At 38.3% G+C, this 24,187-nt stretch overlaps 1 protein-coding gene across 7 annotated transcripts in view; it reads right to left on the bottom strand.

Annotated features, from left to right (window-relative positions):
• Positions 1-24,187, bottom strand: part of uba3 (ubiquitin-like modifier activating enzyme 3) — a 79,752-nt gene that overhangs the window by 30,804 nt on the left and 24,761 nt on the right. For all 7 annotated transcript variants that reach the window (XM_069937093.1, XM_069937091.1, XM_069937090.1 and 4 more), the window contains 5 exons: positions 23,186-23,266; positions 20,684-20,766; positions 19,763-19,843; positions 14,751-14,794; positions 10,855-10,919 (listed from right to left, as the gene is read on the bottom strand). In XM_069937093.1, coding sequence (XP_069793194.1) covers positions 10,855-10,919; positions 14,751-14,794; positions 19,763-19,843; positions 20,684-20,766; positions 23,186-23,266 — 354 coding nt within the window. The remainder of the gene's footprint in view (positions 1-10,854; positions 10,920-14,750; positions 14,795-19,762; positions 19,844-20,683; positions 20,767-23,185; positions 23,267-24,187) is intronic.

Raw genomic sequence — 24,187 nt, 5'->3', positions numbered from 1 at the left:
CAAATTCCTAAGTTTACTATTCAGAATTGCCTCAACTCCTGAAATGTATCACAAAACTATCCATATGGTCTATGAGCACCTGGACAGATTTGATACCTCAATGAATGGGGAACCACGAGAATGGAGCATGATGAGAGACTAAGGAAAGTGCTGGAAGCAACGAGGAGAGCAATCCTGAAGCTGAATAGAGAGAAATGTCTGCTCGGGGTGACAGAATTAACATTTGCAGGAGATATCATTGGTAGTGAGGGCATCAGACCAGATCCCAGAAAGGTGTCTGCCATTGGGAACATGCCATGGCTACAATGCAACAAAGATGTACAGAAGTTTAATGGAATGGTCAACTAAATGGGTGAATTCATATCCAACCTCTCAGAAAAAATGGCTCCATTGAGAAGACGAACAGAAAAGAACATTAAATGGGAGTGGAATCATGACCATGAAAACTCATGGAGGGAACTAAAGAAACTGGTCACAGAGGCAGCAGTTCCGAGGTTTTACGACCCAGTGAGACCCATCAAGATATCATCACATAGTGGGCTCGGTGCAGTTCTTCTGCAAAAATATGATGACTGGCAACCCATTGCATATGCATCACACTCAATTACAGATGCAGATATGTGATACACTCAAATTGAAAAGGAGCTGCTCAGCATCACATACACCTGTGAAAGATTTCACCAGTTTGTGTCAGGACAAGCAATTAGTGTAGAGACTGACCATAAGCCCTTGGTTGCATTGTTCCAAAAGTCATTAGATGAATGTCCACTTTGAATACAAAGAATGATGATTAGGCTGAATGTGGCATACACACCGGGAAAGCTAACATACACAGCCAACACGTTGTCTAGAGCTGATGACATGAGATGACATGGATGAAGACATGAATGCCTTCGTGGACATGATCACAAGTGCACTGCCCATATCAGATGCAAAAAATGGAACTCAAAAAGTCAGACACAAATAAGCATGAAACACTGAGACAACTGAGAAAAAAATATCTTGGATGGATAGCCCAACATGAAGCAGGACTGCTCACCTGATGTTTCAGAGCACTGGAACTGTAAGGCAGAACTATCAGTGGTTGAAGGCATCATCTACAAAGGAATTTAAATCCTAATCCCAAAGAGTCTGAGAAGAGATGCTAAAAAGGATCTATGGACTTATGGACTCAGAAGGGAACTGTCCCTAGTGAAGTCCAACCAAGATGGTACACCGTTCAGACAGATGAAGGTGCTATTGTGTGAAGAACTCGTCGAGACCTTCAAATGGAACCAGCCACAATAGATGAAAAGACCGATACTGTTGAACAACCTGAATGCACATCTGAGAAGACATCGTCTGTGGCAACAACTCAGATTCAAGATCAATCAATCAGGAGATTGTCAAGACACGCAAATCCTCCCTAAGAGGCTCATTGAGCAACTTTAAAGACTCCTGTTATAGAATAAAGTAGTGCTATCTTATTCGCTCTTCAAGTTTTAGTGGGTGTAAATGTGAACACACAAGTTTAAAAAATGTTAACAATGTTGATAATAATGAAAATGTAAATTCCTAACCTTAAAGTTAAAATTGCAGTTATACAAAGAAAACATGTTAGTTAAAAGTAAGCTACTTTTGTTTTAAGAAAGGGAGATGTAATGATACTGGTCATGTTTGCATGGGCATGATTATGGTTACTGTTTGATTAGACTTGGCTGCCAGCAAGGGGCTGACACACACTATGTTATCTGTAATGGAGGTTTGCAGCCTCATGGCATGCCTTGAGCTATTTACACCAACTTTAAAGTAAAGAACCTTTTCCTTCATCCACATGTTGTCATGGAGTAGTGGCCGGTAGGGTAAAACCAGCCCTCTCCAGAAAAAAAGTCAAGAAAAGACTTGAGCATAACAAATATAAAGTATTAAGAAATAGAAGATAAAGTTGCAGAGAAGAGAAAGAAGATGGCACCCAAGAAGGAAACGGGAAAAAAGAAAAAGTCACCGGAAAAGAAAGAAGGCCTTACCTGCACAAATGAACAGGGAGCTGTGGTGGCGAAGAGTGCCCGATCTCCGAGGTTGATGTCGGCCCCGCGAAGTCACGACCCCCCGACCAGTGGACTGCAAAAATGGCTCTCTGAGCCAAACAAAAGTGCGCGGTGTGCAATCAAAGGTAAAACAAAACACCGACAGGGTGGGGGGGCTCAGCCAAGGAGCGGGCAACCACGGCGCGACCAGCTGAGGGACACCCAACACCAGGACTCTCAGCTGGAAGATGAGGAAGGCGGCAGGAGAGGGAGTGAGGAACCAGGCGAGGAAGAAAGTCGACGGGGTGAACAGCAAGAGGAGCAGCTACAGGAGGCCCGACGGATGAGCAACCAAGGAGGGGAGGATCAACAACAAGAGGTCCAGCAAGAAGAGGCCCGACAAAATGATAAAAGCAATTCATCAGGAGAATCAGAAGAGACACAGATACAAAGAAGAGAAGAAGACACAAACACAGGTACAGACACAGAAGAAGAGGAAGAAGAAGACCAAGATCTTCACAGAAAAATAGAAGGTAAAACAGGTGGACAGAATATAGATAAAGCCTTTATTGAAGAACAAATGAGAGCATTAAAAGAATGGTTGTCATTAGAATTTAGTGCAATTAAAAGAAAAATGAAAAGAACAGAAGATAAAATGCAAAGTTTAGAATGGGTCATGACAGAAATAAGGGAAAAGAGTAGAAAATGTGGAAGAATGAGAAACAGCTGTAGAAATGAAAGTAAATGACAAGAGGAAAATTGGAAGAAAGTGACAAAAAAAATTAAAGAGACACAAGAGTTGTTATCTCAGAAAACTGATATCTTGGAAAATTATAGTAGGCGAAACAACATAAAAATAGTGGGCCTTAAGGAGGGTGAAGAAGGCACAGACATGAAGGAATTTATAAAAGTATGGATCCTGAATGTCCTGGGAATTACAGAAATGCAGGAAGAAATGGAAATAGAAAGGGCACACAGAGCACTAGCTCTGAAACCGCAGACACATCAAAAACCAAGATCCATCTTAATAAAATGTTTGAGATATACGACAAGAGAAAATATACTGGAGCGGGCAAGGAATAAAGTTAGAGAAGATAATAAACCATTGGAATACAAGATATAAGTTTTGAACTCTTAAAGAGGAGGAAAGAGTTTAATATAGCAAAATCGATTCAATGGAAAAAAAAGTTATAAATTCATGTTAAGATATCCAGCCGTGCTTAAAATATTTATACCCAGGGAGCAAAACAGACTGTTCTCAGATCCGGAGGAAGCACAAGAATTCGAAGAGCGTTTGCAGGATAGAAGGAGAGAAGTAATAAGAATGAAGAAAGGTGATAAAGTATATATAAAGATGTAAAAACAATGTATATGTAAAGAACTAAAGAGGGAAAAGAGAGGGGAAGGAAGGAAATAAGGGGGGAAAAGGGAGAGCTTTGTTATACGTGTAAAAAAAGTGTTTTCGGGGGGGGGTTGGGGGAAGGGAGAGAATAACCGTCACTGTGAAATCAGTTGACGCTTGCGAGCAAGATCGCAATCCAAATGGAAAGGGGAGTTGTGGTTGCTTGGCAAGGGATAAGGGGCAACAGAAAGGGGGGCATTTGGGGTTTAAGGTAATATTAGGTGTGGGAATTGTTGGAGTATTTTATGTTTTAAATGTGTTGTCATACATTGAGTTTAAAAAGGGAAAACTGAGAGATGAAAATGGGAAAAAGGGGGATGAAGGTGGTGAGAAAGTGGAAAAGAGGTGTAAACAAGATATAAGATGGCCACATTGAACTATGACTATAAACATTAATGGAATAGATAACCAAATTAAAAGGAAGAGGCTATTAAATTTAATGAAAAAAGAAAAAAAAAATAGATATAGCATTTGTGCAGGAAACGCACCTAACTGAAGTGCAACATTTCAAATTAAAGAGAGAGTGGGTAGGATACGTAGCGGCAGCATCATATAATTCAAAAGCTAGAGGTGTAGCCATATTAGTTAACAAATTGTACCAATCAAAATAGATAAGGAAATAATAGATCCAGCAGGGAGGTATGTAATGATAAAGTGTCAGATATACTCAAAATCTTGGAATTTGCTCAATATAAATGCACCTAATGAGGAGGACCAAAAGTTTATGCAGGATTTTTTTTGAAGATTGCAGATACACAAGGAAATATATTGATAGGAGGGGATTTTAACCTTAATTTGGATCCAATGTTGGATAAAACTGGACAAAAGACTAGCAAAAAGAATAAAGTAGTCAAATTTATGGTTAAATCAATGCAGAAAATGAAACTTATGGATATATGGAGGAGGCAACACCCAAGAGAGAAGGAATATGCATATTATTCAAGAAGGCATAAAACATATTCAAAGATTGATATGTTTTTGTTGTCCAGCCCATATTCAAGGGAGAGTTAGGAAAACTGAGTATAAAGCTAGACTACTATCTGATCATTCACCCCTGTTATTAGCAATAGAACTGGAAGGCATCCCACCAAGAACATATAGATGGAGGTTAAACTCCATGCTACTTAAAAGGCAGGAATTTAGTGAGCTTATTGAACGCCAAATTAAAACATATTTTGAAATAAACACGGAATCAGTGAAAGACAAATTTATATTATGGGACGCAATGAAAGCCTTCAGTAGAGGGCAGATAATAAGTTATGTAACTAAGATGAAAAAGGACTAGAATCGGAAAATAGAGCAGTTGGAAAGGGAGATAGTAAGTACAGAAAAAGAACTAGTAAAAAGGGATAATGTAACGAAAAAGAGAGAATTGGCAGACAAAAAATAAAATATGAAACATTACAAACATACAAGGTGGAGAAGAACATAATGAAAACAAAGCAAAAGTATTACGAACTGTGAGAAAAAAAACCACATAAAATATTAGCCTGGCAACTTAAAACAGAACAAGCTAAAAGAACTGTCGTGGCATCAAGAAAAAAGGACAAACAAATTACATATAGCACAATAGAGATTAATGAAAACTTTAAGGAATTTTATGAACAATTATATCAAACTGAGAACGAGAGGAAAGATGATAAAATAGAAGAGTTTTTAGCTAAAATTGAACTGCCGAAATTGCAAGAAGAACAAAACAAACTGATAAAACCATTTGAAATAGAGGAAGTACAGGATATATTAAAAAAGCTGCTGAACAATAAAACACCAGGAGAGGATGGATTCCCAATAGAATTCTATAAAACATTTAAAGAGTTATTAATTCCTCCTCTCCTGGAAGTAATGAATCAGAGAGAAGAAACACAAAATTTGCCAGATTCATGTAAGACAGCAATAATTACAAGAAAAGACGAACAGTGGATAATGTCTGTAAACTTATTTTTCTAATTCATGCAGTTCAAGGAAATAAGAAACCAACAATGGCTGTTGCTTTAGATGCAATAAAAGCCTTTGACAGAGTAGAGTGGAACTACTTATTTAAAGTATTACAGAGGTTCAATCTACCAGAAAAATATATTAATTGGATTAAAGCATTGTATAATGGACCGTTGGTGAAGGTAACAGTAAATGGATATGTATCAAGCCAATTTAAATTAAGTAGGTCAAGTAGACAGGGATGTCCATTATCCCCGTCATTGTTCGCCTTAGCAATAGAACCATTGGCAGAATTGATAAGAACGGAAAATAAAATAAAAGGGATAAAAATAAAGGAGGAGTATAAATCAGCTTATTTGCAGATGACATCATAGTATACTTAACAGAACCAGAAATATCAATAAAAGAATTACATAAGAAATTGAAAGAATTCAGAGAAATATCGGAGTACAAGATCAATGCAAATAAAAGTGAAGTGAAGCCAATGAGTAATGCAGATTATACAGCATTTTAAAAAGAATCACCATTTAAATGGCAAGCACAAGCAATCCGATACCTAGGGATCAGGTTAGATAATAATTTAAGCCACTTGTACAAACTAAATTATCAGCCACTAATAAAGAAATTGCAGGAAGACTTAGAACATTGGAAAGAATTACTGCTAACATTGATAGGGAGGGTAAATTGCATTAAAATGAATGTGTTCCCAAGAATACAATACTTATTTCAATCGTTACCAATTCCCTTAACAGAGAAATTCTTTAATGAACTAAAGAGAATAATAAGGAAATTCTTGTGGAAAGGGGGGGAAACCGAGAATAGCGTTAGATAAATTAACAGAGAGCTATAACCAAGGTGGTTTGCAGTTACCAAACTTTAAAAATTATTATAGAGCTGTACAATTAAGGTATTTATCAAACTTTTACCAGACAAGGGAAAAACCAGACTGGACTAAGATAGAACTAGATAAAATAGGGGAGAAGGTACCAAAACATTCTTTATAAGTGGGATGAAAAGCTGATGCAATATAAAAGCTCACCAGTATTGCATCATTTACTTAATATATGGAAGAAGATCCACTTAGAAAGGAAAAAAAACGAATTACCAAATACCAAAATTGTTATTGACACAAAACCCATTAATTCCTTTTACAATAACCTTTCCTTTAGAGAATGGGAGAGAAAAGGAATCAAAAGAATAGAAAATTGTTTTTTGGGAAATAATTTATTAACATTTGAACAGTTGAAGTACAAATATGGAATAACTCATTTGCATATCACCAACTGAAAGCTGATTTAAAGGATAAATTGGGAAACAGATTGAGATTACCAGAAGGAAGCAGCTTTGAATATGTGATTACAGACACAATGATAATTAAAAGATTTATAACTAACATGTACATTAAGCTGCAAGATAAGGAAAATGATGAAATAAGCTATAAACCTAAACAAAAGTGGGAAAAGGATTTAAACATTAAGATAAAAAATGAAGCATGGGAAAAGTTATGTTCTGGAACTATGAAGAATACAATAAACACAAGGTTACGCATGAAACAGTATAATTGGTTAAAATATAACTCCTCAAAAACTAAAAGAATGGGATCCAACAGTATCAGATAAATGTTTTTGCTGTCAGAAGGAAATGGGAATAACAATACATACAATTTGGGCATGTACGAAACTGAGTAAGTTTTGGGAAGATCTAATAAAATCTAATAATATTAAATAAAATCACAAAAAATAACATACCAAAAAATCGAGAGATCTTTCTTCTAAGTAACGTATGTAATGAATTAGGCCTCAAATTGGATAAAGTGCAAAAAAAATCATTATGATAGCCTTATCAGTAGCAAAAAAGTGTATAATGTAAACTTGGAAAATGGAAGAGAGCCTGAGAATACAGCAATGGTACATGGAAATGAATAAATGTATTCCATTGGAAAAAATAACACAATTTAAAAAATAAAGTCACATTACTTGAACAAATTTGGGACATAACAGAGAGAGCTTGCCTCCGACCTCCACCCCCTAAAATGATAAGACGACAAAACGATTTGATTCAGTGTGTAAAAACAGATGACACATTTTTCTTGTTTATTTTTCATTGTGTGAAGACATTGTTTTATGGTTTTATTGTATTGTAAATTTGAATATTTATTGGTTTTGGAGGGGGGTGGGGGGAAAAAAGGGAGAAAATGCCACTGTATATATTTAATGAGAAACGTTTGAATATATTTTGGTTGATATGGTTCACAGTGTCAAAAATTTAAAAAAAAAATTATAATTAAAAAAAATCCACGTGTTGTCATAAGAACTTACAAAAACATACAAAAACAAGATGAAACGTGTCCAAGATATCGGCACCTTTGTACAGCATTGACCACGAGGTGCTGCAGATTCCGAGGGAGCAGCAGACTGGTGCAGGGCACCAGTAACAGGGATTAACAGTCTCCATAAAGGGGGAAGCAGAGGTGACCCCAAGGATGGTGACCAGGACAGTAGACCAGCGAAGGGCTTTACAGCTGGAGGACATACACAGGCTGCAAGCTGTTGGCAGGTTGAGGTCAAAGGACTTACACCAGGGTATGGCTATTGGAGACTGGCTCATAAGAACCAGCTATCAGAACTGGGATACCAATGGGTGCTGAGGGCAAGAAGTGCTCCCCAAGGGCCTGTGGACTGAAGGCTTCCTCTTCATGTTGGAGATTTGGATCTGGGCTCAGATTGCCGATAGTTTGAACTGAGTAAAATGACACCGAAATGTGCCCATAAAAAGCAAAAATATATTGCCGACATTTCGGGCCTGAGCCTATCAAGGAATAATCAGAATAAGCCAGAAGCAGGAAATCCAGGAAGTCTAAGAATTCAGACAATGCTTGCTGGGGGAGGAATCCAGACCAACAAAAGGTGTAAATTGGATAATGATAAGGGATGAGGTAAGAATTGATCACGCTTGTGCAAAAGGAAACAAGGAAGAAAGAGAGAGAGAGAGAGTTGGGGGAAGAAGTGTGTGTGGGTGGTGGGGGTTTAAACGAAAGCCAAAGAATTCACTATTAATGCCATCCAGTTGGAGGGTGCCCAGTCTAAAAATGAGGTGTGGTTCCTCCAATTTGCATGTGGTCTCAGTGTAGCAGTACATGAGACCATGGACAGACATGCAAGCAAGGGAATGGGATGGGGAATTGAAAGGGGTGGCCACTGGGAGATCCACGCTATTGCGGCAGAGCCGATGTGCTCAACAAAGTGATCTCCCAGTCTTCGTGCAATTTTGTGTTTCACTCGATGATTTGAACTGGAGTCTTGTGTGGCTACAGGAGCGCTTGAGGTGAATCCACAGATGCTCAGTGGCTCTGAGGGACTCGCTTTTGCTTCTTTTCCTTTGTAATGCTAATGGCAAATCTTTGTCTGCCTTTTGGCAGACTAAAAGGCATTTTAATTTAATATTGCATTTTTTTAATTACATGACAATTAATTGCATCTGATATTATAATTCTCTTGCAGATGGTTGTTATTTTTGTTGATCTTTCAAAATGCAAAAAAAAAGTTTTTATAATTTGATTTTATACTTCATAACAGCTTGCTTCTGTTATTAGTCTTTCATCAACAACTTGGTTATTATTTCCTGAATTTCAAAAAATCTTCTCAACTCTTAAGTCATCTATCTCTTTAATCTATTGGACTTTTGTAATGCATGTGATGAGATTCCTCATGGTAGGCTGATCTAAAAGGTACAGATGCATGGGATTCATGGTGGTTTGGATGCAGAATTGGCTGGGTCATACACCAGTAGTTCTTAAACTTTAATCAGGCTCCCCCTTGGCCACCTGGCCACATTCTGAGCACCGAGTCTTCCACCCCCCTACCCCCCCCCCCCCCCCAAGTACAACAGCTTTTGGGTGGGAGGGGGCATGGTGGTGCTTGGTGGGGGGGGGGGGTTAGTGATGCCATAGAGCCCAGCTCTCTCTCTCTCTCTCTCTCGAGAACACCTAGTTGCTGTTTATTTTGCTCACTACTATAACCCTGTGCCTGGCCAGTAAATTATTGCACTGGCTTCTTCATGAAACTTTGTAGCAAAGTGAATAATAAGACTTAAGATTCAGTACACCCCCTTTTTCCTCACCTCCCCCTTGGTGGGGGGGGGGGTGCACAGCGCCCACTTTGGGAATCACTACTATACACAGTTGTGGTGGAAGAGTATGAATCTGGTTGCAGGTGTGTGACCAATGAGGTGTTCTGCAAGGATGAGCATTGGGACTCCTTTTATTTGTAATATACATCGATGACATGGATGAACAAGTTGATGGGTAGATGAGTGCATTTGCAAATCGCACAAAGATTGGTGGAGCTGTAGACAGTTTACCAACCTATCAAAGAACACCAAAGGATATAGATGTTACAGATATGGGCAGAGAAATGATAGATGGAGTTTAATCTGGACAAGTGTGCGGTGTTGCATTTGGGAGGTCAAATGTAAAGGGAACATTTATAGTTCTTTACGAAGGGTCAGGCCTGAAATGACAATTGGCTTTAGGTTTCTGTGCATACTGAGTGATGCAAGTTTCTACAGCACTTTAGTGTACTGTGCTAGATGCCAGCATCTGCAAATTTTCTTGTTTACAAATGTATATAGCTAATGGCAGGACGCTAAAAGGTTTTGACCTACAGTAGAATCTTGGATTTCAGACACGTAGCTACTTGGAAATAGCCACACAAGTAGATAAGGTGGTAATGAAGTCACAGTGTATGCTTGCCTTCATTCGGCAGAGCATTGAATTTTAAAATTCGGAAATCACATTCTAGCTATACAAAACTTTGTTTTGGCAACACTTAGAATAATATATGCAATTCTGGTCATCCCATTGATAAAGGAAGTGGAACTTTTGGAAAATATCAGGAGATTTACCAGGATACTGCCTCAATGTTTTGGGGGTGGGTGGGGAAGGGGGAGCTACAAGTGGAAATTGGGCAAATTTGGGCTGCTTTCTTTGGAGTATTGGAGACTGAGAGGTGGCTTGATAGAAATTTATAAAATTGTGAGGCATTGACAGGGTTGACCATTAGAATCTTTATTCCAGGATAAAGGTGCCTGGAAGGTGTTGTCAGGAGTAACGATGGCAAAAAATACAATCGTATTTAGATACACGTGTAAGTATGCAGGGATTAGAGGGATATGTATTATGTTCAAGCAGCAGAGTTTTAGTTTAACTTGGGGCATGTTTGGCTGAAGGATCTGTTCCTGCAATGTACTGTTTCATGTTCTAACGCCAACTTTAACTTTCTCCTCGACCACTTTTGGACCACTTGCCTAATTTTACATTTTTTAAAAGTATGTAAATTTGTCACAAATAATGAATTGCTTCCCACAGCTCAACTTTGCTCTCTCAAGCTACGCTATTTTTAATTTATGTGGATTTTTTAATTCAAATTTAAACTCTTGTTTTTAATATAGCTTCATCATTCTCAACTTTCAAGAATTGCTATCCACGACTAAATATGCTTGTGTTACACATACCAACATCCCATTGATCCATCGTCGTGCAATGATAGAATCTAATCCACTAATAATGATGTGAAATTCTGAAATGCAAAAATAATCAATATTGACAATTCTGTTTCAATTTAAGCGTGGTCCTTATTTTCCAACTTTGACATTCACTTCCACTTTCTTCCTTCACAATAAAATTTGCATTTGTGCACGTCCCATTGAAATCTCAAATGTTGAAATATATTCGATGATTGGAACCCAAGGCTGTCAATATATTGGTAAACATAACGACCATCATGTACACTGCAAAGGGCTAAAAAAAACTTTTCAAATAATATGGAGATCTTAAAAATGAATTCAAACTGAAAAGTTCAATTTAAACTCCTGAATATGACATTTCTAACAATGCAAGCTTTGATCAAAACTGAGAAATTAGCACAGTTGCTTAGTTTCTTTATGCCAATTTCTCAGCTTGTGGTCTGTGGGTTTGTTGTGTGTGAAATATGGCAAGGACATTATTGATAAATAATATGTAAAACAAGGTTGTAAATTGACAAAATAAATAAATTATCAATAAAATTTTTCACATCAAAACAAATTCTGGGCCCTTTCAAATTGCCTTGTAAAATGGGGTTAACTGGACATTTAATAGGTTGAAGACCCAGGTACAGGCCTATTTGAAAGGGCTGAAGTGGGCAAGTCCGGTCAAAATCTACCTGGGTCTCAGACCTACATCGGAAGTGGTCACGGAACCCAGTAAAACTTACCCAGGTGTCCTTCTCTGCCTATTTGAAAGTGGAAATGCCGCACCTGGTTACCCCATTTAAAAAGAAAGCACACAGGGAACAGGGGATTCCCTGAGGCTGCATGACGTGTCACTCACCACAGCATTGCAGGGGCGGAATCCCTCTTAAATTGCCAGGTTAGCAATTTAACAGGTAGGTTAGGCTGCTGTTTGAAAGGTGCAGGAGGCACACACTACCTAGTAATCTCACCCGGGTCCCAGGAGGGCTACCTGCATGCTGCAATTTATAAGTGGCCTGGGAAGGGGCTCAGGCTCACCAGCTCCCTCCACTGCTGTAAGTAAAGGAATACAGTACTTAAAATGGTATGTTGGTGAAAAAAAAATCAAAAACCACTGCCTTCTGTCATTCAACCACCAAAGGTGACAATTTAACAACTTACTGAGAGAATTCCATTTCTATTCTTTGAAGCATCAAGATCTATCCTCTCCACATGATATTTTATTTCAAAACATTAATTCATAATATATACAGTTAATACAATTGATTCACCTTTTTCTAATTCACTGATATATCAATTGAAAACTTTTGCCTAGTATGCATTACTGGCACTCATGTTTCCTCCTTCAACAATGCACCATGAAGTGTTTGAGAGGTTGTTACAAAGATCAATCCTCAGTGTCCAGTGGAAGCAAGTCCAGAGGCTGTTGTCCTTCTCTAGAGGCTTTGCAGTAGCTTCACCAATCGTTCTACACCTTGTTATATGCCAGTCCAGGCCCATGCTGTACTTAAACAGAACTATAAATTTAGCAAAGGAAGCTGTATGATGCAAGGAAACCTAACTGACCATCAAGTGTTTTGGAATTATAAACTAAAAACCAAATTAATAATAATCATCAAAACGAGAGTAAACCACATGGGCTCAAAGGTAGCAGATTGGAGAGAAGCAAGAGGCTGCACTTTGAAATGGAGTAGATCCAGACCATGCAGGATTAATCAGGGATGCGTGGCAACTAACCAATGAATGCTCAACTTTTGTTGGTTAGTTGCTCCTTCACGCTGTCCATTCTGGTATCTAATTGGACACAGAGAGACAGGAGATTGGAGTGGACCCCAAAATATGTCGATGTGCACATCAGAGAGAATAAAGCATCAATAGACTGAAGGCAGAGAGGAGGAACAAAGCAAGAGGAAAAACTTGTTGGGCTCAGGGAGAGCAGGAGGCAGAGAGGCACTATGATAATACAGAATGGATTTGGCAAAAAGTGCACAAAAGAGCAGCTGCAGCACACTGACCCGAAGGGGAGCGGGCACAGGCTGTAGGTTGAGCGGACCCGAAGGAGAGCGGGCACAGGCTGCAGGTCGAGCGGACCCGAAGGGAAGCGGGCACAGGCTGCAGGTCGAGCGGACCCGAAGGGGAGCGGGCACAGGCTGTAGGTTGAGCGGACCCGAAGGAGAGCGGGCACAGGCTGCAGGTCGAGCAGACCCGAAGGGGAGCGGGCACAGGCTGCAGGTTGAGCAGACCCGAAGGGGAGCGGGCACAGGCTGCAGGTCGAGCAGACCCGAAGGGGAGCGGGTCTAAAGCACCGTGTGGAGATAACCAGGAACAAAGAGGAAAATGTTCAACTTTTGCTCCACTCAGGTTTCTCACTTAGTTTCCTGTCAAAGAATCCATTCTTGGCTTATTCCTTGTTTCTATTGGTGACTGTATCCTCTTAAACTTACTCTGCAACTTCTCTTGCAAAGTCACATTAATGCAGTACTCAACCAGCATTGTTTACAGGTCTAACATAACATTACTGCTCTTTTTTCTGTTCCAACTCAGCTACTAAGAAAAGCACTCCATATGTTTCAAACTATTTTAATGATCTGTTTTACTTCCTTTAGGAATATCATGGCATTCAACAGCAGGCATTTGTTCCTCCACACCAAATTAATATCTTCCAATTTAATGTGTACATTCTTGCAATGTTGCACATGTCAAATGCAATTTTTATACTGGATTGGATAACTTCTGCTTGCCCATTTTTCTCCCCTTAGTTTCAGACCACTTTCAAGGCAGTAGTGAAGAGGGCCAATCAACAGACAGGATTTGCCCTTAATAAATCCATGCTATTCATTATTGATCTACACATGCAGTATTTCTTGGTATCATTTCTAAATAAATGCACACCACCATATGGTCTAACCCGACTCTGCTACCGCGCTGCTCTCCATTCACAGCCACACACCTTCAACTCACAGCGGGACTCCTCGACCCCCCCCCCCCACCCCAAGTTAAACTAACTGTAATTATTCTTCCCCATTTAAACAATAGAAGTGTTTAAATGTTCTTGAATCCTCTGGCACTTTTGTAGATACAAAGGACTTAATAAGGATAGAGTCTCCGTAATTTGCCCCCAAGTATACTATGCATTCATTGTCTGCTCCATTGTTCCTATAACTAAGTACTCTATGTTCCCTTTCTAATCTTTGTTCTGAAATAGAGTAGCACCAATAATGATTTTCATCTGAAGTAGCCATGACTATAATTTACTAACCCCATTTACAGGTAATTGACTTCTGTCGTCCATGCACAAAAATGAAAAAGTGGTCACTGAAGTGTGACAACAAAGGGTTCACAACATTTATAACGTTCCAGCAGGTGGGCAAGAGAAGGTCAGTAATGAGAGGGAAGAAAAAGATTCAATTACTATGTCTTTGAACATTGAGCAAATAATTTGTGGCAAAGTCAAAACAATTTTAAATTTAAACGGACTGGAGAAGGCTTGATCTTCAGTTTCTTTTAAATAACAGGCCCTTCTAGCCCACAAGCACACACCCCCCAAGCACATATGACCAGTTCAACTATTAACCTGCACGTTTTTGGAATTATGGGAAGAAACAAGGACTCTTGGAGGAAACCTACGTGGTCACAGGGAGAACAAACTCCTTACCGACAGCGGTAGATTTGAACCGAGACAGCAGTTGCTGTAATAGCGTTGAGCTAACCAAATGGAACAAAATTAGTCAGGGAAGTATTTATCCAGGAGAAAATAATTCTATGTCAGAATTTTTAAATCTGACTTGATTACTAATTTCAACAGGGTTCGAGTTTGTAGGAATTTTTGTTTTGTTAATAAATTGCACACTTCCTATCAACACCAAAAAAGTTGCATCTTAGCAAAGAGCATTACTTACGCCTGTAAAAGGATTCATTGAAGTCTTGTATCCTTTTAAAATGGCTGAGAACAAAGATAAGGATTGTTGCAATTCAAAGTTTTAATTCATTTTACACAATAAGTTCATAGTGACAATGCTTTCTAATTTCATAATGGACGTATGAATCGCAAGGTCTCTGCCAAAAATCCTTGACAGTAAAGGTGCATCACTGAACATCATGCCTATACAACTTGTGCCTGATGGAATGCTGTTATGCTGATTTCAAGTCCTGAATTGACACGGGACTCCTGCCTGCTGGGCTGCACAAACAATATTTGGCAACAGTGTTTTTCCTGCCCAAAACACTGTGTGAAGCAGGCAAGTCCTGCATGCCCCACACAAGATTCTCTCTCCAACAGCCCTTTAGGACAAGCTTTGTTCAGCTATGCAAAAAAAAATCTTACAGGTCCTTAGATGTATCTATGGTGCAGACTGGCATAGTGGGTTTTCATCCTACACCCAAGCAATCTCTGGATCAGAGAACATCCTCTCTTGTAATTCATACTTACTGTAACCTCATAACTGACTGCTCCATCCTTATGGTGCATTTCGAGAGCATGCTGGGTGTCAACAATCATCTTTCCCCTCACCTACAAAATTAGCTCATGTTTATAAAGTGTCTGTTACAACCCACAAAGACTTAAAAGGCATATCCAGTTAAGTATTCTGTCAGAGTCATCATCCCAACACAAATTACATCAAACTGATAACCAGATCTCGGCCCCAAAGAAAGCCCAAGAATTTGCTGAACATTCGTAGGACAGGAGGATAGGAGGAGTGTCAAGAAGGATGACCGGCAAGAAAATATACAAAAATATAAAGTAAAGATAATGTATATATAAAGATTTAAAGATGGATAAGAGAAGGGGAAGAAGGAAAAAAAAGAGAGCTTTGTTATAAGTATAGGAAAATAGTGTTCTCTGGTGGGTGGGGGGGGGGAAGAATAATGGTCACTGCGAAATCGGTTGACACTTGCGAGTAAGTTCGCAAACAAAATGGAAAGGGGAGTTGTGGTTGCCGTCAAGGGACAAGGGGCAATCCAAGGAGGGGAGGTTCATTTGGGGTTAAAGTGTTATTGCTTGTGGGGATTGTTGGGGAATTTCATGTCTTAAGTGCGTTGTCATATATTGAAATTAAAAGGGAAAACTTTTAAAACAGTAATGTAAAAAAAGGGGATGGAGGTGGTGAAGAGGCAGAAAAGAAGTGAAAATAAAGATACAAGATGGCCATGTTGGATTATATGACTATAAACATTAACGGAATATATAACCAAGTTTAAGTGTATCCCATTGGAAAAAAAAATCACATAATTTAAAAGACAAAGTTACAATGTTTGAAAAAACCTGGGAACCAAATATGGAACATAACAGAAAGAGCAGGCCTCAGACCACCACCACCTAAAATGATAAGAAGATAAACACGATCAGATTTAATGTGAATAAGTAGATGATACGGCTTTTTTGTTTGTATTCCTTTTGTATAAAGATATTGTTTTATTGTATTTTATATGTTCAATATTTAACGTTTTTGGAGGGGTGTGGGAAGGGAGGGATGGGGAAATAAAGAGAAAATGTCACTGAATATTTAAAGAGATACATCTGTAAATATATTGGTTGATATGGTTCACAGTGCAATAAATAAAGAATTACAAAAAAAAGAGAACAAAAAAAACTGATAACCAGATCATCTCATTTGGCTGAAGGATAAACACTGACAAATATTTCTGATAGAAATATTTGTATAAAGTTGTACCAGACTTTGTCAGTGGATTGTCTGGCCCTTGAAAGTTTGAGAGGGTGTTCTTTTTTGAAAAAAAATGTTTGGAAATAGATAACTTGATAAAAATGTGATATAATTAAAAAAAAACCTGAAGGTTAAAATGCTCTTGAATTAAGAGGTGGTGTAGGCCAGCTAGCACAGTGATGACAAACAAATGAAACTAGGTAGCAGTGCCAAATGGGTACTTAAATAGTCAAGTCTAGGAATGGTTAATGATATGGGGCAAGTGGCAAAATGAAAATGAAAGAAGGCAAATGCTGTAGGAATGGAAATACTACCCTTAGTGACAGTGTGCATCTGATTGGAAGTACATCCCATGATCAAATACAACATCAAGATTATGAATAGTCTAGCTCAAAGGTGTGATTTTGGTTTAAGTATAGATGTACAAGAACCTCTATATAAATTAAGGGTGACCCTGTCAGAACTTGCAACTGACATCTATTATTCTCTTTTTGACACAATAAATCTTTTTAAAATACAATCGCCTTTTACTCAATGTATTACTTGCAAAATGACTTGCTGTGGTTTTCCATGATTCTGAAAATATAAGCCATCTTTTTCATTGGAATCCTATGAATGTCCTCATTACAACAAAATAGACCTACCATCCACCAGCAATACACAGTAATGATCTTTCACCAACCAACAAATAAGACTTGAAAATATACATTCAATGACAGATTATGTTGTGTTTGAATTGTACATAGATATGTTTTTGGAAGATAAATTGGGGCAGGCTTTTTAGTGTAGGTCACATATAAACACTTCAAAATAGATCTCATTTAAAATACTGGAGCTCTGCTCATGCTAGACAGGTGAGCGCTAAGAGCCTTTGCAAAAGCTTTGGAGAGTGCCCAAGAGACTAATGGTTTGCTGTTTACAGAAAGGCAACAGATGAAAGAAAAATGCTTGAAGTCGTCATTAAAGATGAAATAGTGAAACTTTTGGAACATAAGGGTTCAATCAGGCAGATGCAGCATGGTTTTAGAAAGGGAAGATCTTGTTTGACAAACTTGTTAGGATTCTTTGAGGATATAATGGGTGCAGTGGATAGAGGGAACAGGTTGATGTTATATATTTGGATTTCCAGAAAGCGTTCGATAAGGTGCCGCACAAGAGACTTATCAGTAAGTTACAGGAAAGTGGAGTCCAGGGAAGTATATTGGCATGGATTGAAAATTGGTTGTCTGACAGGAGGCAGAGAGTCAGGATAAGTGGGAGTTTTTCAGGTTGGCAGAGAGTGGTAAGTGGGCTGCCGCAGGGGTCGGTGCTAGGCCCACAACTGTTCATCATTTACATTGATGACTTGGAGGAGGGAACAAAATGTGGTGTAGCCAAGTTTGCGGATGACACCAAATTGAGTGGAAGAGCAAATTGTAATGAGGATGTGGAGAGTCTGCAGAGGGATATAGTTAAGCTGAATGAGTGGGCAAAGGTCTGGCAGATGGATTACAATGTTAGTAAGTGTGAGGTAATCCACTTTGACAAGAAAATTAAAGAGCTGAATATTATTTAAAGGGTGAAAAACTACAGCATGCTGTTGTGCAGAGGGACTTGGGAGTGCTTGTGTATGAATCGCAAAAAGTTAGGTTGCAGGTGCAGCAGGTTATTAAGAAGGCAAATGGAATGTTGCCCTTCATCGCTAGAGGAATTGAATTCAGGAGTAGGGAGGTAATGTTGCAACTGTACAAGGTACTGGTGAGACTGCACCTGGAGTACTGTGTCCAGTTCTGGTCTCGATATTTGAGGAAGGATATACTGGCTTTGGAGACGGTCCAGAGGAGGTTTACTAGGTTGATCCCTAGGATGAAGGGGTTGACTTCATCCCTTCATGAAGGGATTAAATCATCTAGGATTGTATTCGCTCGAGTTCAGAAAAATGAGAGGAGATCTTATAGAAACATATAGGATTATGAAGGGTATGGATAGGATAGATGTAGGAAGGTTTTTTGAGCTGGCTGGGGAAACTAAAACGAGAGGACACAGTCTCAAGATTCGGGGGAGATGAGGAAAAATAGTTTTTCCCAGAGAGTAGTGAATGTTTGGAATTCTCTAACCAGGGAAGTGGTTGAGGCTGTTTCATTAAACATATTTAAAATTTGGTTAGATAAATTGTTACATGATAGAGAAATTAGGGGATATGGAGAAAAGGCAGGTAGGTGGAGTTAGGTCATAAATTAGATCAGCTATGATCTTATTGAAGGCTCGATGGGCTATTTTTGGCCTACTCCTGTTCCTACTTCCTATGTTCTTTGTCAGAGCTGCAGGCTGACTGGAGAGGAACTTGTTCTAGGCGTGTCATGTGGTTTTCTCTCTCAGAGGGAGAGAAAGATCAGTTCTGCAGTGTTACAGTCAGCAGCAGCAACTAGGACTGGAACAGGACAAGCTGGCAAACTTGTGGAAATACCCTTTTTGGAAGACGGGTTGTGACTGCTTAGTTCAGCCTGGTCAAAGCCCTTGTGGTTCATACAAGAGGACTGGCTGCCTAATGTTTCACATGAAACATTACAAGTAATCAGTTGTGGATGTCCAGCGAACAACAAATCTCTCTCTGAAAACCAACAAGAACCTTCCTGAACAATAACCATTTATCTTTCTAGCACCAAAGCCTGGTGAACTTCATAAATGTAAAATTCTGTGCACAGTACAAGAATTGCCTGCAACCAGTAAACTTGGAGGAATGAGAAGTGAGATTGGACTGTGAACCAAAGAACTTTTCTGAACTTACACACATTACATACACATGCGCTTAGAATTAGAAGGGGGTTAAGTTAGGTTAGTTAATAGTAATAAGTTAAAGTTTGATCCTGTTTTCATGTTTAAAGATAATTAAAAGCTCTAAGTAACCATTTGTCTTGGTGAATATCTATTGCTGCTGGGTTTATGGGCTTGTAACAATTCAAATGAAAATAAAAATCAATTTCAGAACAAATCTAAAATTACTGACACACCAATGTAAAAGTGAGCAAATTATGAGCCCGAAATTAATTTTTAGGGGCCCCATAAATGGCCTTAATTCAGGTGTGACAATCGAGGCACCATACAAAAATGCGCAAAGTTTTTGGAATCTTCAATGAGGGAAAAAAAAATCCATAACATGAAGCAAGATAAAATGATCAATTATGTGATTCTGCAAATAAGGACTCAAAGGCAAGTAAGTTTTTGTTATTTACTGCCACAATAAAATTACTTATTCAATAAAAGGATACGGAACTACATGGCAATCAGGTATTCGGCCATTAATGAATTCAGCGGCGACTTCTGCTTTTGGTCTTCCTACATCTTTCGGTCTGTTAAGCAAAAAATAGTTAGGAAAGTTAAGTTAATTTTTTTGTAAAAACATCAGCCATCTAATAAATGAATTACACTTTTAAGTTCAAAACTGAAGTCAACTTCAAATGTTATTATTGTAAAAGATTAGCACACACTTGCCACAAGCATTTTATTATGTAAAAGTTTAGTATAGGAGGTAACATATTGGTGTGGGCAAAACAGCAGGACCTCACACAAAGCAGACATAAGCAGGTCAATTTTTTTTCTAGATGGCAATACATCATGTGTTAAGTGCCACAGGGATCAGTTTTGGGGCCTCAACTTTCTACAATTTAAACAGTGGCTCCTCGAGTAGGGACTTTGTGAGCCAGAGTAGATAAGTATTTATTATTCTATTAAATTCACATTTAAGGAGATTTAATAGGGATAGAAGATACACCATGAATGGTAGGGCTCTTATTCATATCTGAATGAGCACTTCAACCATTATGGCCTGGAGTCTTCAGACCAAGTGCTGGTAAATGGGATTAGTGCAGATTGGCAATTGATGGCAGGTGTGGGTGTGGTGGGCCATGAGACTTGAATGAAATAATGGTTATTTCATTTGCTGATGACAAAAGGACAAATAGGAAAGCAAGATGTGAAGAAAACATAAATATGAAACTATGTGATGATTAGGCAAAAGTCAGGAAGGAAAATGTAAAATTGTCACTTCTGGCAGGAATTTTAAAAAAAAATCAAAAAAAGCACCATTATCTAAATGACAACAAACTGCAGCATTTTAAAATGCAGAGAGATCTGGATCTGACTATCATAAATGTTCAAGATTTAAAATCCAACCTTATGTAATTACTCACCTGAATAAAAATTGTCTGTTCAGATTAGAAACATCTATTGTATCCATATCAATGACATCAATTTGTCTGAAGCCCATTAGAGCCTGCAGAAAGAATATATAGATTCAATGGAAGCACGTAACAAATGATCTTTGTATACCAATTTGAATTGTTGATTTGTTCAGAAAAACTGCTGGATAGCAACTGAAAACAAACAAGACTGCTTCATTTATTCTTTAACTTTTTAAATATATTTTTAAAAAAATTCTTAGTGCTGAAATCTATCCTTTTGCAGAGGCCAGTGAAATATATTCATTTAACAACTTATAGGAACCTTTCTGAGCTTAAAATATGCAAGGTCTAGCCCAGCTTGAATCAGCTTTATCAGCAATTCTCAACTCTTTTGGCTATGGCCTCCCCCACCCCCTAAACTACTGCTTCGTTTAGTTGGTTTCCTCTGTACTTCACTTCTAACAACTATATTAATAATAACAAAATTAACAACTATATTAAAAATATTTTATTATTTAATTCTGTGGCCCCCTTGAATGTGCTGTGGCCTCTGTTGAGAAAGGCTGATGAACTTGACATTTCTTACAAATAAACACTTCAATCATGTATTGTTGACAGTGATTTTTTTTTAATATTTACCCAGCAAAACATGGCTTTAATATGATGCTGCAGACTCAAGGTATAGAAACACAATTGCTGTTAGAATTCAGATTTGGATGTTGAAAATCAACAACAAAATGTCTAAAGTTCCAAAAACTTTTATACAAACAGCATGTGGCAATTCAAAGGGCATGCGGTGTGCAAGGATTAGTTTAGCAAAAATGCAAAATTGATCCAAGTATGTTTTTTTTTATATAGATTGAAAATTGTTCATTTTTTCCTGGCACAATTGCATAAATATTTTTTTTTAAATTCTTTGCATTTGTGAAGTAGTTTTCTTCAGTGTAATGAATTTTCTGCAATACATAGATCCCAATTTACAATGTTCTGACTTACAATATTTCAAAGTTATGACGATCAAAATCCATTCTGAATAAAAATAAGTCGGGTACGACCTGTATCAAAATGGTTGCTTTTCCTTCTCTGAAGGACATGCTTCCATCCAATCAGGGCACGCAGGCCACTTCCCATCACCACCACCCACCCCTTCAATGTCATCATTTCGGTGTTCCTCTTGTAGTGACATCAAAGAAACATGCTTTGACAGACCCAACACCTTTTTTAAAAGAAAAAAGTGATTTGAAATGCATGTGCAGATTGCCGTCGCTGGGGGGAGAGAGAGAGAGAGAGATTAAAGAGGGAAATGGCAATCTGCACATGCATTCCAAATCACAAAGTAAGTTGTGAGGTGATGCTGCTGCCCCTAGTCACCAGATGCCACATCATCTTCCCGGCATGCAGTGGGGACATCAGCCCATCAGCAGCAGCAAGGAAGTCGGCCTCCCAGCAGGGAAAGGCAAGTACGGATAGACTCTAACTTATGATACAAGTCCCAGAACCAAAGCCCATTGTAAGTCGGGGTCTACCTGTCGATACAATTTTTTGTAATACTTTCATGGGATATTGAAACGATACATTTCCATCAACCCAGTCCTCATCAAGGGCTCAGTAACGGAGAGGGTCAAGAGCTTCAAATTCCTGAGCGTCAACATCTCCAAGGATCTGTCCTGGAGTTTCCATGTTGATGCAATCACAAAGAAAGCTCACCAATGGCTAAACTTTGAGGTGCCTGAGGAGATTTGGAATGTCACCAAAAACAACCACAGGTGTATTGTGGGGAGCATTCTGGCTGGTTGCATCACTACCTGGTATGGAGGTGCCAACTCTCAGGACAAGAATAAACTCCAGAGTGTTGTTAACTCAGCCTGTGACATCACAGGCACCCGACTTTACTCCCATCGAGGACATCTACATGAGCGGTATCTTACAAAAGCAGCCTCTATGTTCAAAGATCCCAAGTTCATGCCTTCTTCACTCTGTTACCATCAGGAAAAAGTACAGGAGCCTATGAACAAGCACTCAACGACACAAGGACAGCTTCTTCCCTGCTGCCATCAGATTCCTGAATAATCAATGAACCAAAGACTCTGCCTTACTTTTATGCACTACTTTATGTTGTAAGATGGCTATAATATGAATGCTTTCCCTATGATGCTGGTGCAAAACATTGAATTTTATGACTTGTCCATGACAATAAATTCCAATTCTAAACTTCGGACATTTTCACAATCAACCAAACGCGGGCACGCAATGGATTCTATAATGTTCTTTTGGACATCATTATCAATGTAACTTTGGAATAACTCATTTTCATGCTCACTGTTTCGAAAGCTGAACTCAATCTGGTGGACAAACTCATCAGGTCAAGCAGCATCAGTGCGGAAAAAGAATAGTCAACATTGTGAGCTGGAACCATTCAGGACAGTGTGGAAGAGAAATACAATTTCAAAATGAAAGCATAGTAATTAAAAAAAAATGAAAGCATAGTAATTAAAAAAAGAAATACATTACCAGATTTTTAAGGAGCTCACATCCTAAACCTCCTGCACCAATAACTAGAACTTTGCAGGTCTCAAGCAGAAATTGGAGTGACTGAAAAGAGAAATACCACAATTCAGTGCACATCATACCAAAAAAAACATATTACATAGTACACTCTATATACTGCATCACACGCACAATTTTGATAAAGAGGCTTGGATTCAAATCTAAATCTATAATACAGAAAGAATGCAAATTGTTCAAATGAGTCATCAAGGAATAATTTTGATTTTTCAATCCATCCAATAACTTCATAAACACAAGAGAAAAGTTTTACTCTCCTCAAAATGTTGGATTTTCTACATAAAGGTGGAACAGTAATGATGGGAGGTGCTATAGAAACTATCACGACTAAATCATTGTGCAATCTAAACTGAAAATTTTGAAAATGATTATCAATATTAAATCTGGATAACTCAACCAAATATCTCACATTTACAAATCAGAGTACTTACCTGATGTTAGCATTGATTGCACACTGATTATCAACAAGTTATTCTCCCCAGGCATCTAATTTTTGATGCAGTAATCAAAGTGCACTACATTCTCATTGCAATATTTTCTGGTCAAATGGCAATTGATTCAATGTAAACTCCAGCCAGAACACCACAGTTAACTTAATTTACAAAGCCAACAAACAGGATTTTCATCCCATTATTATCATTCGCTCAGCATGTGTCAAAAACTCAAAAGGTTTAAATTTAGATGGTCTTGTTTTAATTACTAATGGTGGGGAAAATTGTGTAAAATTTTAACACTTAATAAATAAATCTCCATCTTCCGACAGCAAATTACAAACTATTGTAATCAAGGCTTAAAAGACTGAAAAAAGCATGTGGTCATAAACATTTTTGCCTCAAATATTAATGATGAAAGGAAAGCATGTTTTTGGAACTGTACATGGTAGCGTGCGTAGGAAGTAGGACAAATGAGGTATGTTGTATTTACAGAATAGTTCAAACACAATATATA

The sequence above is a fragment of the Narcine bancroftii genome, chromosome 5, assembly GCF_036971445.1.
Source record: "Narcine bancroftii isolate sNarBan1 chromosome 5, sNarBan1.hap1, whole genome shotgun sequence".
NCBI classification, from domain to species: domain Eukaryota; kingdom Metazoa; phylum Chordata; class Chondrichthyes; order Torpediniformes; family Narcinidae; genus Narcine; species Narcine bancroftii.
Note: the sequence above shows the minus strand (reverse complement) of the source record. Positions and strands in the feature narration are given on the sequence as shown.